At 37.4% G+C, this 16,809-nt stretch overlaps 1 protein-coding gene across 9 annotated transcripts in view; it reads right to left on the bottom strand.

Annotated features, from left to right (window-relative positions):
• FBXW11 (F-box and WD repeat domain containing 11) overlaps nt 1-16,809 on the bottom strand; it is a 122,727-nt gene that overhangs the window by 42,392 nt on the left and 63,526 nt on the right. For 5 of the 9 annotated variants that reach the window (XM_045035547.1, XM_006927921.4, XM_003981273.6 and 2 more), the window contains one exon: nt 1,760-1,822. The exons of 3 other annotated variants lie outside the window; for them this stretch is intronic. In XM_045035547.1, the coding sequence (XP_044891482.1) occupies nt 1,760-1,822 (63 nt within the window). Of the gene's footprint in view, nt 1-1,759; nt 1,823-3,352; nt 3,366-16,809 lie in introns of those variants that run through there. One more of the 9 variants, XM_019838966.2, reaches the window with a different exon arrangement.

Genomic DNA, 16,809 nt, shown 5'->3' with positions numbered 1-16,809 from the left:
TTTCCTTATTAAAATCTTATATATCATACCTCTCTGCAGCAAGTTTTTATGTCCACATTTAAAGGTACATAGTGAGAAGGCATTCACCTCCCATCCCATTTATCTTACTACCTCCTTCTCTAGGAATGTTTTTCCCCCCCTGGAAATTGGATGGAGAGCTCACTGACACTGGGTACCACCAGAGGGCAGCATTGAACAGAAATTTATGATGCTGCTTGTAGTTAAGACCTCTATCTGACAGAGCCCAAAAATCAACATTCAAAACAGTCAGAAGTGAAAATTCTTCACGGTGGTGAGTATCAGCTAGTATAAGGGACATCTCTGCTACTTTTAAGTATAAGGATGTTGAGTATAATGTTATAGTAACTGCCCGACTATAGGCAACTGGTTAAAGCAAATAATAATACATCTACATAAGGTACTATAATGAAGCCATTAAAATTAGGTTTATATAGTAACATCTTAATAACAAGAGAACATGTTTATGAAACAATATTAAGGAACAAAAGACAAGATGCAGAATTTTATACAGCATTACAATCACGGTTAGTTTGTGCAATGGGGAACACACAAGACAGAATAAAGGATATATTAAAAAAAAAAGCCGTATTTCCTTCCTCCTTCTTTTCTACATTTTACTCATTGTAACTTGTCAAAATAATTGCTTTCCTGACAGGTTAAATATATGGTAACAACTTGCATTTGTGTACTGCTTTATAATTTCCAAAATACTTTCACATCATCATTTGATAAGCAAAGAGATTATTTCATTTACAGAAGGGTTCTTAAACATCTAACTTCCCTACAGCATTGGGATACCATTAACTAGTTAACTAAAAGAACTTACGAAAGAAAAACTGAAAGCCAAAATGTTAAGAACCACTGTGAACTGAAAAATCAATAGTCAATGAAGAGAACCCTATTGGAAAATACGGAGCATGAAGGAGGAACAGACATCAAGCTGCACACAGTTCCCCCGACGCAGTGGCAAGTGCACAGTTCTACAGCACATTTCCCATTTCTACTTCTAGCCACCTGCTGAGCCCAGATTTTCCTGACATTGTTTTGCTTTGCTTATTTCATCATAAATTTGTTGGGCATACTTTATTCTTGCTAACTCATCTACTCCTCTCATTTCAAATCAAATGAACGCAGAGAATATTTTTTAACATTATTCTCTTCATCTTTAGGTTTATTTGCCTCTTACTGTGTCTTTCTGAGGGGCAAAGTTATTTGCACCACAATGGTTGATGGAAAGATCCAATCATGAAACTTTACATAGCATCCCTCCCCGTAGCTAGGGCAAAAAAAACCCTGGGGAATTGGAAGGAAAACTGGCAGGACTAAAAAGAACCAAGAAAGAAGAAAGGAAAGGGCAAACTAACAAGAAATGGGGGAGAAGGGTGAGGGTAGGGAGACAAAATCACCAATGCACACACACTGGTATGGCATGGTGCTATTCTGGTGACAAAGGATGCCACCACTGACCATCTTTGGCTTGGACTGTGGCGACAAACTGAGTATTTTAGGCTACAGACACTTCAGAATCTTAGTAGCAACTCCAAAATTTTTTTACTATTCGTAATGACACCTCCCTGAGGAACAGAAGATAAATTAGGGTGAATTCCGAAACTAGCAAAATTGCACAAAAGAAAACAAAAACGCTTGCTTGGCTCTGGTTTTCATTGAGGACATGAGCTGAGGGAGCATCTTATCTATAGTAAGTCAACTGCTCTTATCTGTGCGTCGTCATTCCTACCTGCCAAAGAGTATTTTTCTTTGGGGACTCATCTTCATTTTGATCCTCCATAACTGAAGTGTTCTAAGGGGGGAAAAACAGGTTATTTGAATTATGCCGAGTTTTGCAAATCCTACACCAAAATATAATTTTGAAAACCCAAAGTAGAATGTACCAACACCAACCCAAGAACTATTTGGCTTGTGACTGACAGATGCCATCTTGGGGTCAAAAGGGTTGTGCTCATCTTCATACATTAGTTGAAATTACAGTTAGTTGCTGGACAAAACTAAGCATAAAGTCTTTATTTATGAAGGCTGGGCATACTTAGAAAACAAGCTAAATTATGGGACTGGGGCTGAGGCTCTACCTCAACCATCACTGTTATTCTTTTAACTTGTGGCAAGAAGCCACGGAGACCCACTTAGTTCTTTGATTGCACAAACATTTACTAGAATGTCTGCTATTCAGTAATCCATCCCAACCATCACCTGCAATTAGGACTGCCAAGCTCTGGAAGTCCCCCCTTGCTTTTCTCTTTCCTTCCTTGATAACCTTGTTTTTCTAGACCGGCTTTGCAATCTCCCTTAGCAAGCACCAGTGGTGGGTGCCCCAACTTCTTCCCTGAAGGGGAGGATGCTGGTAGCCAGTAACAATCTGGCTTGCCTTGGGAATGCATTAGCTTTTGATTTTTGTGTTTACCACACAAAGAGGCACTGTGTGATTATTCTTTCTGGTGACCTAGTCGCTCAATAGATGCCCATTAACTAGAGATTATACATGATTGGATTTTCCCTTTTGAAGCTCCTACCTAATGGCTAAATGGAAACTTAATGAGAAGGGGAAGTGGGAGAATAGTGCTCCGAAAGGAATAACAATTCAAGAACCTCTAAGATTCTTTCCCAAACCTAAAGTTCTAAGATTGGGGTACAAAAGATAAACTGTAACCCTCCACAGTATTATTCAAAAGAATCCTATAGATCTGTTTAAGTCACTGGTGTTTACAAGATTCTGTTTACTGCCTTTAGGGATAAGCCTATCTCTCAAAACTTCCCTATTTTTCCTTTTTTTCTTCAAGTCATAAAATGTTTGCACCCACACAGTATTTCCAACGTGGGTAATGACAGAAGAATCACTACAGAACACTAGTGCTTTGCAGGTCACACAGCTCGCTCTGATCAGGAATACAGTATGTAGTACAACAGTCAAAGGCTTTGAAACCAGAGACACGTTGCATTTGTGAGGTGGTCACTTATTCAGTGTGTGTGTGTGTGTGTGTGTGTGTGTGTGTGTGATTCTGAGTAAGGTGTTTTACCCATGGACAAATACAAACCATATAGAGGCACTGTGGGATGGAGACTCCCCAGCACAGTGTTTGGTGTGTAACTGGTACTCAAAACATCATTCATGCCCAGCTTTGAAGATGCTACTTTCCCTTAAGTGTTATCGTCTCACACTTTTTAACCTCAGGCTTTGACAGAATGGCTCCAGATGGCTGCCTGTAGAGAAAATCCACTGGCTCCCTCAATAAAATCTTACAAGTCCCACAGTGCCAAGGTCTGCAATGGGGGAGAAAGGCAAACGGTCAGGGTTCCCCACATGTGGAAAGCCAACCATGAGCTAGAGAGGAGGACATTGTGTCCAAGAGTCCAAAACAGGTCTAGAGTAGATGGTAATAAATGATCCTGAATGGGAAGAAGAGGGTGGAGAAGAGAAAAACAAAAGTAGTACTTCTCTCTCCATGTAATTTTCCTTTTACTGCTATCTTGAAGGACTTAAGATTCATAAAGCTGGCAGGAGAATGAACAAAGTGGCAACAGTGACTTATTAATACCTCATCTGCTGAGTCCAACTAGTAGTTACAAAGCCATCTTTGCAAGGTCACAATGTCCTGGGTTCTAAGAGAGTAACAAGAAGAAACCATGGCTGGAAACATGAAGAGTAAGCGTATAAAGTAGAAGAAAAATGGCAAGTCCCTGCCCCCATCTTCAGGCACCTGAGGAAATGTATGAGGAATGCATATATGTAGGGTTTTAAACTAAAAACTTTTGGGGCGCCTGGGTGGCTCAGTTGGTTAAGCATCCGACTTCGGCTAAGGTCATCATCTCACAGTTGGTGGGTCCGAGCCCCATGTTGTGGGGCTGACAGCTCAGAGCCTGGAGCCTGCTTCAGATTCTGTGTCTCCCTCTCTCTCTGCCCCTCCCCCGTTTAGGCTCTGTCTCTCAAAAATGAATACAATGTTAAAACAACTAAAGTAAAAACTTCTGTTACACAGGAGTCTGAACCCACCAGAACTCTTCTGACCTAAGCTACCTAAATACTTTCCTTACTCAGGGAGGAAATAAAAAGTCAGAAGTCCCTACAGATTACACAAGAAACAACTGTCTTTCTTCCTTTCACTCATTCCAAAACAGAGAAATGGTGTTTATTTATACAGATGAGAAAGAAACAACCCCTCTGATAAAAATAGCAACTATTCTCTTAAGGCTTGATAAAAATGGATGAAAAGATACGATTTAATAAAATTGTATTTAATAAAGCCCTGGGGTGGCCGGAATAGCTCCCCCATCATACATATCTTTTCAACTTCTCTTATAAAGCCCTGAGGAGAAGCTGCCAAAGGGAAAATGCTACTCTGAAGCTACATTGATCAGAGGATCATTTCCCAAGAGTCTTCCAGGTGACACAAGAGACGCTCAGAGAAAAAAGGGTCCCACGGTGTAATAAAATCTGACAAATGCTATATGCTGCACAAACACTTGCTCTCTCCCTCCCCACCCCTGAGGTTAAAAACCACTTCGTTAAGGGGGCACCTGGGTGGCTCAATCGGTTAAGCATCCGACTTCAGCTCAGGTCATGATCTCACGGTCTGTGAGTTTGAGCCCCACATCGGGCTCTGTGCTGACAGCTCAGAGCCTGGAGCCTGCTTCAGATTCTGTGTCTCCCTCTCTCCTTGCCCCTCCCCTGCTCATGCTCTGTCTCTGTCTCAAAAATAAATAAAAACATTAAAAAAAAACCAACACTTAAGACACTAAAGGTTCAGAAATGTCTCGTAAGTAACAATCAGGTTAAGATAGTTTAACCTAGCTTTCCCAAGTTTGTTGGACATGGACACCTCTCTTATTATAACAATACCTCATTTAACAAGAGCTCAGCAAATACTGGAAAACACTGGACTAGGGCAATAGCATGCAGAAGTCCTCCCTCCTCTCACTTCACCAGACCCAGGTTTCTGGGAGACAAAGGAAATGACCACTTTGGTAGGCACAAAATATTCCGAGTCTCCTCTCATCTTTCCCAGACTGCTTTATGAGCTGAGTCTATGTGTAGGTACAATAAGCTCTAAGTCGTGATACATCTTTGCCAGTAGGTGCCACCAGCTAAGAGAATATATGTCACTTGGAAAAATTTACTTTAAGAGTTATATAAGAGAAATACATTTCCTACTTTAAAAATGCTAAAAATTCGGCATTATGAGTTTCACGATAGAAATGCTTATACAGGGGCACCTGGGTGGCTCAGTAGGTTAAGCGTCCGACTTTGGCTCAGGTCATGATCTCAAAGTTCGTGAGTTCAAGCCCCGCATTGGGCTCTGTGCTGACAGCCCAGAGCCTGGAGCCTGCTTCAGATTCTGTCTCCCTCTCTCTCTGCCCCTTCCCTGTTTGTACTTTCTCGCTCAAAAATAAACAAACATTAAAAATTTTTTTTAAAAAAGAGAAATGTTTATACAACGTAAGATTTTCATACAAAAGGAGTCTTTACTCTTTAGAGGAAGCAAAAATTAAAAAAACCATAAAGGATCTGGAAAACATGGGAGCATTCTGCCATTTTCTTTAGTGTTTTAAAATTGGGGGACTTAAGACATTAAGAATGACAGACATATAATGCAAAAATGCTATTAGCTAACTTCATTGGGTCTCTAATCTAGGCTTGTTTCATACATTGCCTTTTAATTTTGAGGAAACAAATATGAATGTATATATTGCAATTTTACAAAAAAAAATGAGGAACAGATAAGTAAGTGATTAAAAGTCACAAAGCTGGTAAATGAGAGATGCAGGAATCAGATCTAGGTCTGTTCTAATCAGAAGTCAATGTCCTTTCCGTACAGAAAAACACATCTCAAGTATTTTCCAACTGCTGGTTGTAGCCTATGAAGTTCATTTAATGGGTCGCTATCAGCATTTTCTAATAAAACGAAATTGAATCTGGGCATTCCCCTGCTCACAAAGGTAAGCATAACAAAAATCACAAGGGGCAAATAAAAGGAATGAGCAAAACCAGAACAGGAAAATTCAAATTAAGGAAAGAAAAACTCATTATTGCACAAGGAGAACAATACTCAAGTCAAATCACTGAGTGACAAAGAGTTTTTAAAAATCTCTAAAAGTCGTAATTTGTGAAGAGGATAATGTGTACTTTTATATATACACTAAATATAAAATTCCACAAAATATATCAAGGAAAAAAGTTGTATATTTTTTTTTAATTTTTATTTTTTTTTTAATTTTTTTTTTCAACGTTTATTTATTTTTGGGACAGAGAGAGACAGAGCATGAACGGGGGAGGGGCAGAGAGAGAGGGAGACACAGAATCGGAAACAGGCTCCAGGCTCTGAGCCATCAGCCCAGAGCCCGACGCGGGGCTCGAACTCACGGACCGCGAGATCGTGACCTGGCTGAAGTCGGACGCTCAACCGACTGCGCCACCCAGGCGCCCCTTTTTTTTTTAATTTTTAAAACACCCTTGCATCTTTGACAGATCAAGTAGACCAAACAAATAAAAGCTTGGCTTTCCACAGAACATTAAAAAAACAACTGACAGAGTATCCTAGGCCACAGAAAAAGTATCAAATACAGCCAGACATCAAGAAAAGATTATTGTGTTAAGATCAAGCCAAGCAGAAATGTCCAAATCTAGTTTGCTAGTTACTATGTGCCACAAATTCCAAAGATAAACAGAACAATGACTCACACAAATAAACCAAACACCTCTGTGTTGTTATTGTTAATTCCACCCAGGCCCCTAGTCTAACCTAAAATTCTCTCCCCTTAAACCTAAATCTTACCAACACATTACTGGTAAATGAGATCACTGAAGAGGGAGAAACATTCACTTGGAAAAAGAAGAGACAAGCTTTTCCAAAAAAGCAGTCCCCTCTCTCATAGTAATCTCACAACTCCAGAAGAAAGAAAAACATGAACGCATCTATGCATACATGACTTTTTAAAGCAACAACTCCAGCCACCATTAAACATAGCTAATCAAAAATCTTCTTGGGGAGCCTGGGTGGCGCAGTCGGTTAAGCGTCCGACTTCAGCCAGGTCACGATCTCGCGGTCCGTGAGTTCGAGCCCCGCGTCGGGCTCTGGGCTGATGGCTCAGAGCCTGGAGCCTGTTTCCGATTCTGTGTGTCCCTCTCTCTCTGCCCCTCCCCCGTTCATGCTCTGTCTCTCTCTATCCCAAAAAAAATAAATACAACATTAAAAAAAAAAAAAATCTTCTTGTCCCTCCACACAAATATCAACATATAGGAACAAACCAGTTGTTTTCTTTCTACAATTAAAATAAAATTTTTAAATTTTAATTCTTTGGGAGTTTGTCTGAAATCACTGCCACGTAATTTCTATAATGTAGTAAGTTCTGTTCCAGTTTATCTAATCTGCAGTTCTACTCACACTTCTGACTAGGTGTTTGGCTGTTCCTGACACTACATGACAAGATCATATCAAAGTATGTAGAAGAATGAACACAGGGTAAAATTTTTCTTCCTTTCCTCACCACCAATTATTTTTTAAAAGAGGGGAATGCTTATATTATTAGATATTTTTTTAAAAATTTAAGCTACAATAATTAAAGCAGTATGGTTCTGACAAAGCAAGATCAATGAAACAATTTAAATAGAAAGTCCAGAAACCGATCATTTATACTTACAAAATCTGTGTATTTTCAAGTCAGAGTTTCAAATTGGTGAGAAAGAGATAATACTCTTTATGGGATTAAAAATAAAAGATGGGGGTGGAGGGCGCCTGGGCGTCTCAGTCAGTTGAGGGTTTGACTCTAGATTTTGGCTCAGGTCATGATCCCAGGGTCTTGGAATCAAGTCCCCTGTGGGGCTCACATTGAGTGTGGAGCCTGCTTTAAGATTCATTGATTCATTCATTCTCTCTCTCTCTCTCTCTCTCTCTCTCTCTCTCTCTCTCTCCCTCTGCCCCTGCCCTGTGCACACACGCACATGCTCGTAAAACATAAATAAAAATAAACAAAAGTTGGGCACCTGGGTGGCTCAGCTGGTCAAGCATGGGTCTCTTGATCTCAGCTCAGGTCTTGATCTCATGTCTGTGAGTTCAAGCCCCACAATGGGATCCACACTGGGTGTGGAGCCTGCTTTGAATGAATGAATGAATGAATGAATGAATGAATGAATGAATGAATGAATATAAAAAATTTTTAAAAATAAAGAAAAGTTAAAATGCTACCTCATATTACATCCCAATAAATACTATGGATACAAAGAATCAAGTGTGAAAAATTACAACCATAAAACTACTAAAAGCAAGCATACAGGAGTTTCTACAAATTCATGGAACCAGGGAAAGGCTGTCTAAGCATGATACCAAAGACAGAAATAAATGTAGATGTGATTGGATAAAAATATTCAAACTCATGAATGTTCACAATAAATTTCAAAAACAAATACAATACATTGGGGGAAGTATTGCAATGTATGATAAATAAGTTACTATATAAATATTTCTAATAAATTAATAAGAAACCAAAACTAATACCCTAATAGGCAAATAAGAGTAAGTAGATATTTCAAAATGAGAAATTTAAATGGCCATCAAAAATGAACACCTACAACAATAAAAAGATGCAATTTTTCACCTACCAAAATTGGCAACTTTTATTTTTATGTACTCTACAGGAATTGGGCGCTCTGGTAAGATTATAAATTGTTACTTTTCAGAGAATATTTATCAATACATAACTTCAAAAAGTACTACTTAACAATGGACATAATTTAACTTTAGCAATTTTTCCTAAGGAACTGTATGTCTATAGAAAATTATAGCTACGACAATTTATAACATGGAAAACTAGAAAACAATGTAAATGTCCAACAACAGGGTATCATTTAAAAATATGATACAGACGCCTGGGTGGCTCAGTCGGTTAAGCGTCCAACTTCGGCTCAAGGTCATGATCTCATGGTTTGTGAGTTCGAGCCCCGTGTTGAGCTCTGTGCTGACAGCTCAGAGCCTGGAGCCTGTTTCGGATTCTGTGTCTCCTTCTCTCTCTGCCCCTCCTCCACTTGTGCTCTGTCTCTCTCTGTCTCTCAAAAATAAATGTAAAAAAAATTTTTTCTTTTTAATATATGATAGTAGAAATTTTTAGTTCTTTTTAAAAACATTTCTATTGAAGTATAATATAATAAAGGGTTTAATTCTCAAGTGTAACTAGTACTCAGACCAAAACATAAAGAACATTGCCAGGGTCCATAAATATTTTCCTCATATTACCTCTGTCATTAATGGCCAAAGGTAACCACTATTTTTTTTAATACCACCATAGATTTATACATTCATTTTTGAACTTTTTTTTAATGTTTATTTATTTTGAGAGAGACAGAGACAGAAGAGACAGAGAGTGCACACATGTGCACAAGCAGGAAAGGGGCAGAAAGACAGAGTCCCAAACAGGCTTTGTGCTGTCAGCACAGAGCCCAATGTGGGTCTCAAATCATAAAATCATGACCTGAGCCAAAGCCAAGAGTCTGACACTTAACCGACTGAGCCACTCAGGTTGCTCCCATTTTTGAACTTTAAGTAAATAGATTCTTATCATATATACTCTTTAGGTCTAGCTTCTTTTGCTTAACACTATGATTTGAGATTCTTAAATACAGCAACAGTTCATTCTTTTTCACTGCTCTATATTATTTCAAAAAATATTTATTCATTTTACTACTGATTAACATGTAGGTCACTTCCACTTTTGGCATTTAAAATAATTCTGTCATGTCTGCTGGTGTACATGGGCAGGTATTTCTGTTGGGTCTATAGTAGGGGTGAACAATCATCATAAAATATAGTAACTTTTACTGTAAATGCTTAAAAATGCAGACAGTAATGCTGAACTTCAGGGTTTAGATGTACATTCTCTGGTCATTGACCACATCTAGGTGAACAAAGCCCCCAGGATGCAGCACAGAACTTGCGGAGCTCATGGTCGGATTAACCCATACATGAACTCTCCCTGACACATTGAGATGATCCTTACTGAAAAAGAGCAAAGTATTCCTAAATCAGAAGAGGTGGTTGCACCAAAGAAAAAGATATCCAAGAGGAAACTGGAGAAACAAAAACTTGCGGCCCAGGAATAAATTCAGAATAAAATAAATGTTAAAAAAATAGCTTTTGACCATTTTTAATTGGACAGTCTTTTCTTACTCATTTCCAGAAATTCTTTATTTATCCTAGAATAGAGTCCCTTTCCAAATATATTTATTGCAAAGGTCTCCTCTTAATCTGTGGCTTAACTTTCCATTCTCTTAATGGTGTCTTTTGATAAAGAGAAGTAATTAATCTTAATTTTTTAATGTTTATTTATTATATAGTCTCCCATGGAGTAGCCTAGAAGTTTTACTTTTTTCCTCCCCAAAGTTTATTTATTTTAAGAGAGAGAGGGAGAGAGGGAGAGGGAGGGAGAGAGAGAGCACAGGCACATACATTGAGTGAAAACAGGGGAGGGGCAGAGAGAGGGAGAGAGAATCCCAAGCAGGTTCCATGCTGTCAGCACTGAGCCTGACTTGCTCTCTCAGGAACCGGGAGATCACAACCTGAGCCAAAACCAAGAGTCCCAACACTTAACCAACTGAGTCACCCAGGTGACCCTATTTCATCTTTATACTTACATCTAAAATTCATCTATACTAATCTTTATGCAAAGTAGGAGTCAGCATTCATTATGTTTTTCAAATTGCAGTTTACAACCCACTGTGGTTTATAATACCAACTTAATGGACACCCAGCATGAAAGAAAGAAAGAAAGAAAGAAAGAAAGAAAGAAAGAAAGAAAGAAAGAAAGAAAGAAAGAAAGAAAGAAAGAAAGAAAGACACAACACATCTCTTATTTCATCAATTCTAACACATATTTTTTCACATTTTAGTATCTCTGAAATTGAGATATTTCTTAACCATCAATGGCATCTTAAAACTGGTAGCATTTTTTTCTGAATGTTACAGAAAATGGCATATCTTACAATCTATGCTGTCTTATGTTTCACAGTGGAATACAGTATACATTGGGGTGACTTTAGGAATGTATGTTATGTTACACACACAAACATATATAAAACATATACATAAATATGTGTGTGCACATATGATTACACATATGATTACATGTACTAAGTCTAAATGTAAATCTGGGCGGGGTCTAAATATAAGTTTTATTTCTCACTATGAAAATACTTAAAAACACTGAAAACCCCTAATTAAGGTACTGGAGTACAATGGATCCCATACTGCGAAAGTTACCTACCACCTTTTCAGTTGTCTTTCGATTCTTCTAACTATATCAAAAGATATTTTTTACACTGTTAAATACTTTCAATTATCTGTTTTTAACAAAAAGACCTAGCTTCCTATTCAGTTTACTGTAACAAACGGTATGTGGCTAGAATTTTATATGGGTCTCAGCAAGTGCCATGATTTTCCAGTCACACAACAATACGGTCTCCTTTTCTGATTTTTTAAAAGAGAGCAGATTTTTTAAATATGTGAAGTAGATAAAAGGACACATAGTATACAGATATGTCCAAAACTGTGAAGATAGTACTCACCTGTCTAAAGTTACGGGAAAACTACTTCTTGGAAGAATAGTGACATGAAAAAAGGTCTAAGGTAAATTTTAAATGAAAAATAAAATAGGGGGGGGGGGGGTCAATATATCTGTAGGACTCCATCTTCATGGATAAAACTTAATTATTGATTTATTTAGAGCAGTATCTAGAAAAGGTGTGTTAAAATGCTAACAATGTTATCTCTGTATATTTTGCTTTCTATTTGCTTAAAGACATCTCTTTTTAACAGTAAGGAATGGTGATTTTTAACATTAAACTTTCAAAAGTAAAAATCCATGCCAAGACCCCAGATATATATGCTCTAGTCTAAGGAAACAGAAACTAGTTACTGAAAGTTGAGGCAGGATCCTCCTGCATGTCACCTGACCTCTCTGTGCCCACTTCCTCATCCAGAAAACTGAGGTTGAAACAGGCCTCCCTGACAAAGGGAGTGACAAAATTTAAAAGAGAATCCTGGCACTTATAAGGGCTCCCTTAGTCAAATTTAACCTCCAAAGGGCAGAAAAAGCTTGGCTGAGTTATTCATTCTGTATTCCTTCCACTTCCGATAATTCCTGGCACACTACTTAAGTACAGAAGTACAATAAGTATCTGTTGATATGAGTCTTGGCTATAATTATTACAATCTTCCTATGAATTGTAATGACAAAAGTGGTAATTTTGTTTCTGCTTATTCCTTTCCCATAGTTTCCAAACTGTCTACAAAGAGCAAGGATTCAAAATGGGGGGGGGGGGGGACATGCAACACAATTTCTGGCCCTCACAAAAAGCAGTAAGAAACAAAATCTAGTTTCAGAAAGGCAGTCATCTTTATTACCCCTAAAGTATTCATTCACCTACATAAAAGAAGAATACCTCATTAATTATTTGACTGCTTAAAAAGGTCCAACAAAAGGATAGATAGATAAAAGTCTGCTAGAGTCCGAGAAAGCAAACGGGGAGTAGCAGAATGTGCCCTTAATGCTTCCTGGTGCTTAACACTTGGAAGAGAACTACTAAAGTAAAACCTGTAAAATGTTTCATATTCACTAGAGGAAGGAAGCCAGAAAAAGAAGGTGCTTTCAAAGTAGTAGAAGAATGGCCAAAGGACACTGAGTCATGGCACCACAGAGGGAGTCAGTCAGCTGAAGAGTAAAGAGCAGGCCTTTAGAGACACAATGCCCCCACTGCAAACTCTGGGCTCTGACAATGACAAACTGTCTTGACTTCCTGTTGGTTACTTGACTTCTCTCTCGGATTCAGTTTCCTCTTTTATAGGGCAGGGAGAACACTGCCTACATTGCAGGAAGAGAAATAACTCGTGCAAAGCACCTACAGGATAACATTGCTCAAAAATATAAACCAGAAAAACATTTTTACTTTTTTGCTTCTAACGTTAACCATTTTAAAAGAAACCTGACGAGCACCTGGATGGCTCAGTCAGTTAAGCGTCCAAAATTTAAGTCATGATCTTATGGTTTGTGAGATGGAGCCCCACGTCAGGCTCTGTGCTGACAGCACGGAGCCTGTTTGGGATTCTCTCCCTCTCTCTCCCGCTCTCTCTGCCCCTCCCCACCCCTCTCCCTGCGCACATGCACTCTCTCTCTCAAAATAAATAAATAAGCATTAAAAAAAACTTTTTAAATAAAACCAAACATACCAATAACTAATTAAATATAAGTAGTCAAAACACTCCAATTAAAAAGCAGAGATTGTGAAACTGGATAACTATATGCCCTCTAAAAGAACCCCACTTTAAACGTAAAGACACACTGGTTAAAAGGACAGAAAAAAGTATACACCATGAATTACTTATCAAAGGAAATCCAAAAGTCAAAGTAAATTAATATTAATAATAGGCAAAACAGATTTCAGAACAAGGAATGTTATCAGGGATCAAGTGAGGTATTTCATATTGATGAAAGGATCAACTTATCAAAAAAATATAACAATCCAAAATGTATATGCCCTTTTCTAACAAAGATTTGAGATACATCTGGAGGAAAAAACAATGACACAACTCCAAGGAGAAATAGACAAATCCAAATTTATATTTGGACACTTCAACACTCCTCTCTTAGTTATACATAGAACAAGCAGACAGAAAAGAGTAAAGATATGGAGGACATGAAAAACACTATCAGCCAACTTAACCTAGTTGACATTTATAGAACACTCTACCCAACAAGAGAACACATTCTTTCCAAGTACACAACATTCACCAAGATAAATGTTATTCTGGGCCATAAAACAGGTTTCAATAAATTTTAAAGGGCTGAATTTATACAAAGTATGCTCCAGAATGACAAAGAATTAATCCAAAATTAATGTAACAGAAAATCCCAAAAGGTTCGGAAATTAATATATCACTAAAAGATATCACAAAGAAAATTAGAAAATATTGTGAACTGAATGAAAGTAAAAATTCAACATATTAAATACTGTGGGATATAACTAAAATGGTGGTTAGAGAGAAACTTATAACATTAAATGCATTAGAAAAGGACATGGTCTTCAAAGCAACAATCTAAGCTTCCCCTTTAAAAAACTAGAAAATTAGCAAATGAAACCCAAAATAAGCAGCAGGAAGGAAATAGTAAAGATGAGATCCAAAATTAATATAATATGAAACAGAAAAAGAATAATGAAAAATCAATGAAACCAAAAGCTGTATCTTTGAAACAATTAATAGAAGTGATAAACCTCTAGCCAAGCTGATAAGGAAAATAAAATAGATAAGAAACAAATTTCCAATCTCAGGATAAAAAGTGGGACCATGAATACAGATCCTATAGACATTAAAGGAAAATAAGGAAATATTATAATTTTACACTAATATATTCTACAACTCAGACGGAAGAGACAAATTCCTTAAAAGACACATGGATACCAACAAGAGAAATAGATAACTTCAGCAGCCCCGTATCTGTTAAAGAAAATTGTCTTCACTGGTGAATTTTATTTAGTATTTACAAAAGAAGTAATATTAATTCTACATAAACTTCTAGAAAGTAAATGAGGCAAGAACATTCCCAATTCACATTCTGAGGCCAACATTACCTTGATACCGAAGTCTCTCAAACACATCACAAGAAACAAAACAAAACAAAACGGATAAATATACATGTATTCATTTGTCAAACCTACATAAACTACACACTTAAAATTGGAAAATTTTATTATATATAAAGTATACCTCAAAAAAGTTAACTTTTTAAAAACTTTAAGTGCTACACAAAAACAAAAACTTTCCCACAAAGCAAATTCAAGGCCTAAATGACTTGCTTGGTAAATACTATCAAACATTTAGACAAGAAATAACAGCAATCTTTCACATTCTTTTTAAAAACAGAGAGAATGAGTCATTGTATTAGAATAATCCTAATGCTAAAACCTGAGAAAAGACACTATCAAAATAGAAAACTGACCAATTACCTTCAGGCAGGAAGGTGTAAAAACCCTCAACAAAATATTGGCAAATCAAATACAAAATTACATAAAAAGGATAATACATCATCATCAGTTGGGGCTTTCCCAGAATTAAAGACTGGCTGAAGAGTCAAAAAATCAATGTAATACACAGTAAGGCAGTAAGTTATACGATGATTTCAATACATGTATTTAGGGCATATAACAAAATTCAAAACCCTCTCATGATTAAAAACCCTTAGGTGTGGGGCACCGGGGTGGCTCAGTCAGTTGAACATCTGACTTCAGCTCAGGTTATGATCTCGTGTTTCATGAGTTCGAGCCCCACATCAGGCTCCCTGCTATCAATGCAAAGAGCGCTTTGAATCCTCTGTCTCCCTCTCTCTGCCCCTCCCTTACTTGCACTCTCTCAAAAATAAACATTTTTTTAACGCTTTTAAAAAATTATTTATTTTTGAGAGACAGAGACAGAGACAGAGCATGAACAGGGGAGGGGCAGAGAGAGAGGGAGACACAGAATCCGAAGCAGCTCTAGGGCTGTCAGCACAGAGCCTGACACGGGGCTCAAACTCATGAACCGTAAGATCGTGACCTGAGCCAAAGTCAGACGCTTAACCGACTGAGCCACCCAGGCACCTCAATAAACAAACATTTTTAAAAAAATAAAAACTCTCAGGTAACTTACTCAATGTGATAAAGAATATATAGATGTATATGTGCATGTGCGCGCGCGCGCGCGCACACACACACACACACACACACACACACCTATAGCTAACACACTTAATGGTCAAATGGAAAACTTTCCCCCATCCTCAAGTACAAAAGTAGAATGTCCATTCTATACAAATTTCACTAATCATAGCCAGTACAATAAGGCAAGAAAAAGGCAAAATAAATGTCAGGAAGGAACCAGACAGCATGATGTCTACACAGAAAATCCTAGGAAACCTACAAAACAAGTCTAACTAATATGTGATGGTAGTAAAGTCACAGGATACAAAGAATAAAAAGGACGAATAAAGCTGCATGAAACTCAAGCCCTCAGCATAACCAGAAGGAACAAAACATAAGTAGAAAAGTAAATAAATTCTGGGACACCTATATTCTCCTGCCATAAGCCGTCCTAGAGAGCAAGAGTAGACCAGGATAAAATACACAAAAGACAAAAAGAGAGAAACAAGCAACAGACCAAAGATGGACATAAAACCACATTAAGTATGAAAAAAATGAGAATGAGTCCTAATGTATCAGAGTTGATTATAGATAAGCAACTTAAAAAAAAGTATCAGAGATGCAAAAAAGGAGTCATCAAGGGGAGGCTCTTTTTTAAAAAAAAGAGTGCAAAAGGAAAGGTGAATAGAAGGAAGCTCCTTAATTTGATTTAAAAAAAAAATCTACAAAAAAAGTAAACATAACATCATACTTAAAATACTTGAAGTTTTCAATGTTAAGATCAAGAACAATTCAAGGATGTCCCCTCTCAACACTATTTTTCAAGGAGGTAGTTAATACAATAAGACACCAAAAAAGAAAAAAAGGTATACATAGTGAGGAAAAAAGAAATGCAACTGTCTTTGCTCACAGATGACATGATCATCTATGTAAACAAAAAACCAAACACATAAAACCTAACAAAAAAAGAAAAAAACTCTTGAAATGAACACACAATTGTAACAAGGTTGGAGAATGCAACCTTAATACATAAAAGTCATTTGCATTCAGGTACACCAACAGTGGTATTTAAAATTAAGAATACATTACTTTTGTCTACAGCCATACCATCCTGAACGCAC

This window comes from Felis catus, chromosome A1, assembly GCF_018350175.1.
Source record: "Felis catus isolate Fca126 chromosome A1, F.catus_Fca126_mat1.0, whole genome shotgun sequence".
Lineage (NCBI taxonomy): Eukaryota > Metazoa > Chordata > Mammalia > Carnivora > Felidae > Felis > Felis catus.
Note: the sequence above shows the minus strand (reverse complement) of the source record. Positions and strands in the feature narration are given on the sequence as shown.